General features: G+C 33.3%; 1 protein-coding gene across 2 annotated transcripts; it reads left to right on the plus strand.

The window, feature by feature from the left end:
* Positions 1–1,805: 1,805 nt before the first annotated feature.
* On the plus strand, positions 1,806–5,114 carry LOC149580746 (peroxidase 51-like). Of its 2 annotated transcripts, none has more exons than XM_089814639.1 (4): positions 1,806–2,141; positions 2,445–2,639; positions 3,976–4,141; positions 4,540–5,114. In XM_089814639.1, the coding sequence occupies exons 1-4, from the start codon at positions 1,932–1,934 to the stop codon at positions 4,935–4,937; spliced, it is 969 nt and encodes a 322-aa protein (XP_089670765.1). In that variant the 5' UTR covers positions 1,806–1,931; the 3' UTR covers positions 4,938–5,114. The 2 variants fall into 2 exon arrangements, with proteins under 2 accessions (XP_089670765.1, XP_089670774.1); XM_089814648.1 differs by having other exon boundaries at positions 1,813–2,256.
* Positions 5,115–8,927: the final 3,813 nt, after the last annotated feature.

Genomic DNA, 8,927 nt, shown 5'->3' on the forward strand with positions numbered 1-8,927 from the left:
TCTCAAGCATGCTTAACTTTGGAGTTTCCTTGATGGTTAAACCTACTCTTCTTGCAACCCCGTTTGCAAGAATTCACATATTTAAGGTTGCAGATAACATGATAGAGTAAGGAGTGACTCCCACCAATATTACAAATCATAGAACAGGGAGGATCTTGCACATCTAAAATAGTAGACAATACTAAGTTCTGACTAGAATCGCAAGTACATAGAAAAATAAAACTCCACTGACTTCCTATGATGCCCAACACCACCTTATAAAGACCTTGGGAAGTTTCTCGAAGGGTTACAAGTAAGTTGTCATAAATAATTTATTACTTTATATTTTATAATTACATTAAGTAATTAAAGAGTCCATGGGATATTATTAAATTTGGGACTACTTAATCAATTAATTTAATATAATCACTTCTTGTTTATTGGGGGCATTACACATGGACTATATCATTATCACTTAATGTAAGAGGATGGACACATTGGGCAAAATTAGGAGTTGTATCATGCACAAAGATGGGAATATCCATCATGAGGGAATGGATCCTAGAGGATGGGATATATAAAGCATGTTCTACAAACATGCTACTAATTAAATGCAATTATATAATGAAAAATAGACATCTAGAAATATATTATTGCATTATAAGATATGAAATGTTAAGTTTATTAATCTTTGATTTAAAATCAAGTTTATTCTAGCTAGGGCTTTGAAACATATGTATATCATAAAAGGAATACAATATAAGGAGGAGGAGGGGATATCAAAAGCTAAAATAACATGGAGATGCAATAAGTAATGAAATTTTTAAGTAGTAGACCAAGTGCAATCGAAATTTGACTTTGATATATAGTTGTTAATACAAAAGGTAATGTGAGTAGGATGCTAATACATATTAGGGCTATAATAGAGGTATGAGATATCCAAAACAAAATAGTACATGACAAAGGGTGATCTCTTTATGATGATTGAGATGAGCAAAGGGTGTTATTTTTATATTCATGTCTTTGGTGCATAGTTTGAATTTTTTGATGAATGAATGGAAGCATAATAACACCAACAATAGATTAGATCAGTTTGGGATCATAATTAAAACGTAAATGAGTTGCAAAAGGATTATAGTTCAATTAGTTAGACGCAATTGGTTAAAATAATGGTATGTGATATAGAACCCATCCACCATGAATAAAATATGATAAATATAGGGACAGGCTAATCTCCATCCAAAATGCACTAAAGACAAAACAAAGTCAAATTATTATTTTTCCCACATTCACAATAGTGAGTTTTTCCCAAATTTTTATTCAGATCATGAAGATCAAACACTGAAATTTTGAGAAAAATCCATAAATATATTCAGACTAAGTTAGACCTATAAGTAAATTTGATAGATTAGATTCCTTAACAATTCCATGTGCAGACCTACACCAAATGCTACAAAGTGCGCTCTTCACCTTAAAAAGTTAAGAAATTTTTAATGGTAAAATCAACTCACATATTTGACTGGGAGGAAGTAGCTTCACCTACTTAGCATGACAATTGAAATGAGACGAATCTTCCATTCATTTGCCCACCTGCTTTCAGCACGACACATGCTAGAAAAAACAGCACAAATTCCACGAACAGCTCAAAACTTAAATACGCGGAACATTTATTTCTAACTAATTAGATATGGACATGCTAATCGTAAACAAGAACATAAGATTGTTTCAAAGAAAATCCATAACAAGCATCCAAAATGTTTACATCTCATGACGTTAGAGTTTGGAAATATTAAATTGTTTGTAGAAGTCGCCGCCATGACCAATTCTTCTGCTGTATTAAAAATATTTACTGAAAATTCTAAGGTCCTGGTAGCCATGACCAGTTCATATTTCAAGTCGTTCAACATTATAAGACCCGGGTTCGATCCTCAGCAGCCCAAAAAATTCTAAAAATGTCGACGAATTCACTTGTCCTTGTATATGTGATTGTGGGATTCTTCTGTCTTGGTTTTGGGGCAGCCCAACTTAGTGAGAATTTTTATAATTCCAAGTGCCCCAATTTGGAATCCACTGTTAAACAAGTAGTCCAGACTAAATTTCAGCAGACTTTTGTTACAATTCCTGCAACTCTCAGGCTTTTCTTTCACGACTGCTTTGTTGAGGTAAGAAATCGGCGTTCATGGTAGAAATTGTTTTCAGGGAATTACTCTTTGGGCATTCAATAGTTTGAAGATAGAAGATTTCTGCCATCTACGAAATATGTTGTTATGTTTTTGGGTAAGATTGTATATAAAATTTTAGTATCAATATTTGGGATTATAGAATTTAATAGTTGTTAAACAATTTAGTCTATTAAGTTAATCTGTTATAATCTTCCCATTGGGATTTCTTTGATTGTCTTGATTTAAGATTTATGTAAATAAAAATGACAATTTTCTTGTTTTTTTTCCAAATTTTTGTAACAGGGGTGTGATGCCTCTGTTCTAATTCAATCCAGTGGGAGTAATAAAGCTGAGAAAGACGATTCAGACAACTTATCTCTGGCTGGGGATGGATTTGATACTGTGATCAAGGCGAAGCAGGCTGTGGAAGAACTCTGCCCAAATGTTGTGTCTTGTGCTGACATCCTTGCCTTGGCTACAAGAGATGTTGTTGAATTGGTATTTTTCTCTTCTTTCTGTTTAAATTTGTTACAAGGATGGATAATTATCTAGAGATTTTTTTTTTATATTTATAATAGGGACAGGCTAATCTCCAGATAAAATGTACTAAAGACAAAACAAAGTCAAATTTCTTTTTTTCCAAATTCACGAAAACGAAGTGATTTTTTTCCAATTTTTTGTTGTTTTCGACTACAAACTATGCAGATCATGAAGATCAAATGTTGAAATTTTCAGAAAAATCAATGATGTTTTCGATTTTTTGAAAATTGTTCAGCTGTACAGTTTGTAAGGAGGATAGCTAATATTTGGACGTGAGTTATTTTGATTGAATTTTGAATCCAGAATAATTTACTGACAAAGTTCATATAGGTATTAGGAGAACAAGCAAATTATCTTGAAATTTGAATGCAAGATTTATGGACCAAGCTTTGTTTATGTTTTTATGTGATGTATTTTTCATCAATTTCTAATCATTCTAAATTAGTGGGGTGTGATATATATATATATATATACACAATAATGAAGATGAGGAATCACTTAGAATCATTTGGTGTGATATACAATAATGAAGATGAGGGATCACTGAGAATCATTTGGTGTGATCTGAAATATCGATTCAAAACATATGAATGAGGAAATACTAAAGGGCCCATTTGTTCACTGGAACTGAACAGGAATTGGAAGGAACAATTTTTTTTTTTTAATAATCTTCAGTTTGGATGCATCAGACTGGAATTGGAATATGAGTTTTGAATTTCCATTTTGGTTCAAAGTGAGGATTTGTGAATTCTACCTCATGAGATGGAATTAGAATTATCAATTGAAATTAAAATTGACTTTTCATTTGTATTTTTTTGCTCAACAAAATTCAATTCCAAATTAACAGATCCAACATCTGACAAATTCTGAATATAAACCAAATACAGTATTTACTAATGCCAGCTCAACCAATCAGTAATTGTGATTTGAAACATCAATTAAAAAAGATATATACTCTAATGAAGAAGAGGAATCGCTAAGAATGAATGAATGTGATTCTAAGCGTCAATAAAAAAACGTGTATACGGTGATGAAGATGAATCATGTCCAAAATCATTTGGAACATTGATTAAACACATATACTGTATTTTTCCATTACTGAATATGATTCAAAATTAAAAACATATACACAGTTTAATTCAAAATCTTGCATTCAAATTTATGAACGGTAGAAAACTAATTCATTCCTTCTAGCCTTAAATTTGATATGGGAATAGTCAGATCATTGTAAATTTGTTATACATGTTTTGCAGGAATTAAACATAATCTTTGGTTCTTTTTCACATTTTTGTAGGGTGGAGGTCCTTCTTATAGTGTAGAATTGGGCCGTAAAGATGGACTGGTTTCTATGGCATCCAGAGTGCCTGGAAATCTACCAAAGGCAGAATTCAACCTTGACCAGCTAAACAGCATGTTTGCATCGAAGGGCTTGTCTCAAACTGACATGGTTGCTCTTTCAGGTAAAAATATTCCTTTTTAGAATACTGTGAAACATTTTATTTACATAGTTATATTCCTTTTTAGAGTACTGTAAAACATTTGATTTACAGAATTATAATCTGTCTAAATTTATATTGTTGGTATAGTTTAGGAGTTCAAATATTTATAATTTCTCAATTTCATTGTGTAAGTTTTTTCATAACATTTCAAATTGAAAAAAACTTATGATTCGAAACTTGTAAATTTTTTTCTTTTTGAATATTTTTTCTTCTGATTTTCTTTTATCCTCATGATGGATCATTGTATGTAATTCCAAATAATAATAATAAAAACTTACACAATCAAATCTAAAAATTACTATTCAAAATCTTATGAATATTGTTAATATTGTTTAAGAGTTCAATTTTGATTTGTACAGGTGCTCATACAGTGGGATTTTCTCACTGCAACCAATTTGCAAACAGAACATTCAGTAATCCAATAGATCCCACTCTTAATGCTTCATATGCAACCCAACTGCAACAAGCGTGTCCTCAGAATGTAGATCCTAGTGTCGCCATTGACATGGACCCAATAACTCCGAGGACATTTGATAATGTGTACTATCAAAATCTACAATTTGGAGAAGGGTTATTCACATCTGATCAAGTTCTTTTCACTGATTCTCGTTCAACAAGTACAGTGAATAGTTTTGCATCTAGCAAGAATTCCTTTGAATCTGCTTTTATTAATGGCATGACAAAGCTTGGAAGAGTCGGAGTTAAAACAGGGAATGAAGGTGAAATAAGAAAAGATTGTGGTGCTTTCAATCAGTGATTTGGATGACTTTGGACGATTCATTATTTGGTGCATATGTTCAAACTCTTCACTTGAATTTTGTGGAGCTAAAATAACGAGAAATTGTAAGCCATGTGATGGCAGTATTGATGTAGCAAATCATATAAAAAATTGAAGCCAAATTCAAAATAAATGATGATTTTTTTATTCTCCTTATTGGCAGGTCTGATTGGTTGCACAAGGGAAGTTTCCCATGTTCTATGTCTTTATATTTGAGTTCTTTTACAAATATCAAAGAGAAGAAAAAGGAAGAAAATATTTTTGTATATATTCATATTGTTGGGAGAAGATAATGTTACAAGAGAATCAGTCTATGTACACAATTATCAAGATTTAACATTTTGTCGCATGTTAGAGTGGTTATATGTCTCATCTAATATCACATCTAAACTTAGAGTGGTTGAAGGTTGACATTTCACATGTAATAGTGGGCATTTCAAAATTAAGTAATAATTAGAAACTCAAAACTTGCTTGATTTGGCTCTATATAATTAGATCTTGTTAAGTCAATATGGGAGAGTTTGTCACACACCAAACATCTAGCAACTACCTGAATATTCTTTTAAATATTCTAATTACATTTCAAAATAGGTGGAAGATAAGCATCATTTTGATAAATTAGAAGCCTCTTTGTACTTTCCTATTGAAAGAATTAATCATTTTTTCCTAAAATCTAAAGAGAATGTCACGTGACTATGTGCATAAAGATGTTCCCTTTCTTTTATTGACAAGGACTAAGCTATGTGTATGATTTTGGGAGTCTCTTTTGTGCCTAGATTAATAGTTGTTGTAGGCTCAATTAGCACTGATGATATGTCTTGAAAGTAGCTGGGAAGACTACTGAGTACCTTGTCCTCGAGCACCTCAAAGAGTTTTTCACCTTTGGATACATCTTTATTTTGACTACTTTAAGGCTATGACACTACCACGAAGTGGTTTTCACCATCAAAGCACCTCTTTTTCATATTTCTTTTTATTTTGTGACTGAGATACTTGATATTCTTTTATCTCACGTTGATAGTCAGTTTACTAGTGGAAGAGACTACGGGCCCAATGGTGTTAAGGTAGCGAGTGATCTCATAGTCATTTTGAAAGGAAAGTAGCTCAAGTCATTTATTTTGCAAAGACCAATCAATGAGATTGGGGTGCATGAGTGACAGCGAGGTGGAGGATTCTAAATTTTTAATGAGAAGGGAGTTGTCTCCAGTGACAAGAGAGTTAGAATCTATAAGGAAGTCTTTAAAGATACTCAAATCAGGATGAACCCTAGAAGAATCAGCGTGGTCCACTAAAGAAAGTTGAGAGTTCAACTCATCAAACCCTATGAATGACTAGTCCACTACATTGGTTTGTTTAGCATAGGCATGTATGACATCTACCCCTAGCTCATGAGATGCAGCTGAAAGAGAGTTGCATCTGTATTCATTAGAGTTAGTACTTTGATCATGTGTTACAAGGTTAGCAATGTCCTTTCTGATTTTGTCTCTATTAGGATCCTCTACATCGGATTCATCAAACTCTAGTTATCTAGAAGTGGAAGCCTCAACATTGTAATCATTGTGTATCTCAGCTTCACCCCAAAGAATGGAGGTAGAAGGCACAAAGTCCTCATCTTCAAGAGTAGTAGTAGCAATAGGTTGAATTCCAACTTCTAAGTCACTAGTAGTAGGAGGTTCTTGATCATAGATAGGTAGATTGTCATCAAGAGCACAACCCAAGATAGTAGTGACATTGCTTTTGTGTCCATTGGTGTGACTCGTGGGTTCAATAGGAGCATATTTATTATTAGTCCAAGGACCATGTCCTGGATAACCCATATTTCTAAGAAACTCATAACCCTTGCCATATCACTTAGGAGAAATAGGGGTTATGAGTGTAACCTCATTAGGTATCTCTTCTTCACCATAAATCCAATCCTTAATAGTTTGATCTTCCTTTTCATCTTCTAGGGGAATTGAGGACTAGACAAAAATACCATAGAGCATCATAGCTGAAGATGAAGGTTTCATATGTTCAAATGGTTTCCCATAAGAACATAGAGAAATGGGAAGTGAAAAAATAGAGTCAAAAGTGTATTCCCAAAAGTGAAAAAATAAAGTCAAGAGTGTATTCCCACATACCAATATTCATCATCTTAAGCTTTCTCTCACAGTCAACAAGTGTAGTTCTATCCTCATTAGCAGCTCTATTGTTTGAAACCAAGGATTCAACAATAGTGATTGTATTGATTGACATAACATTGTCCCTAGGAATAGAAATTTGTGTGCCATAGAAAGGGAACTTGATACGTTGGTGATAAGTAGATGCCCAAAAACTTGCATGTCATGTATCCAAGGTCTTCCTAGCATAATGTTATAGGAAAGCGGGACATCAAGAACTTAGAAAACCATGTCCTTCTCAACTAGACCAACTCAAATGGGTATCACAATTAAACCTTTGGAAGAGAAATCAACCTCATCATAAGCCTTGATAGTAATCTTTTTTCTAAGATCAATAGAAAACTCAGAGATATCCAATTGTTGAACATTGAAAGAAATAATCTTCAACCCTGCACCATTATCTATCAGCACACATCTAAATCAGGTAAAATAGATTTGAACCTCAATATGGAGTGTAAGATTATGTGGATGGTTGAGTGCTTTGTCATCTTCTTCAGAAAATGTTAGGTAATGTAGAGTGGAGATATGATTGACCATAGCCTGGAACTCATTTGCATCAATGCCAGTAGGGACACTACCAATACGTAGCTCTTTCTCTAGGATATCCTTATGCAAAGAGGATAACTCTAGTAGCTCAAAGATGGAAATTTGTGTAGGGGTATGTTGCATATCATACCCCTCTATCATACCCCTCACTATATTTTCACTACTGCAAATGAACCATTATACTTGAGAATACCCATGATGAGGAGTATCGCATACTTCTATAATTCTATAAAAATGTGTGCATAAAAAGTGGATACACTTCTATAGACCATTATACTTGAGAATACCCATGATGAAGAGTATCATAGGAGGCAGCCTATAGCTTCTTATCTATGGCATGCAAGAGCTATGAGATTGTGGCTCTCAAATGAACCCAGTTTAATAAATCCTTGCAAGGTGCACCATGGAATGAAAGATTCAAAGGAGTAGAGGTAAGAGTTCCAATATCCAAGAATCAAGATGAGTGCAATGCAAATGCAAGTAAACTAGAATGAGATGCAAGATGCAAAATTTAAGCTAACAAGTATGAAGAGTTATAAAAGCGACCTAGTTAAGCTATGTGAGCTAAGTTATGCATAAAAGGAAACTAAGCTAAATGCAAGTGTAAGATGGGTGCTCCAAGTGCTCCCAAAGCTCAAAAGAAAATCTATAGCATAACAATAGCATGAGATTGTAAGAGTTGTGAGAGTGAGGAGAGAGCCTCCTTTTAAAGAGAAATAGATAGTAGAGATTAAGAGGAAAAATCAATGGTGGAGAGTGAGTCTTGAGTGATCCATGTGCACAAGAATCTCACCTAAGAAAGATCAATGGATATGATTAAGAGGAAACTAATGTGTGGAGAAGAATAAAGATTCCACCCACCTTGGAAAGTTTGCATCTCATGTGACACAAAAATGTATTCTATTCTTTTTAAAATAGGAATAATGTTTCTCATGTGCACACTTAGGATAAGGGACTTTATTTAATTAAAGGAACCAAGTTATTTCAATTAAATAAAAAACTTGGGATAAGGTAGAAAAACCATAGTTTACAACTGGATAAATAGGAAAGTGATGATTTGATCAAGAATAAGCAATGAATAAATTAAGAAAAAATGCTAGAAAGGGGGCTCATAGTCTAGATGACCATTTTTAGGTGATTACAATTTCCCTTCTTTGACTAATGAGTGGTCAATTTGGGAACAAATTAAGTCAAAGAATGAACAAGTCAAAATGATAGAGAAATTTGACTCCGAAGAAAAAAGCATAGAGCGAAAGCTAATCTT

Source organism: Cupressus sempervirens, chromosome 1 (assembly GCF_028749045.1).
Source record: "Cupressus sempervirens isolate cs-2001-9-10 chromosome 1, ASM2874904v1, whole genome shotgun sequence".
NCBI classification, from domain to species: domain Eukaryota; kingdom Viridiplantae; phylum Streptophyta; class Pinopsida; order Cupressales; family Cupressaceae; genus Cupressus; species Cupressus sempervirens.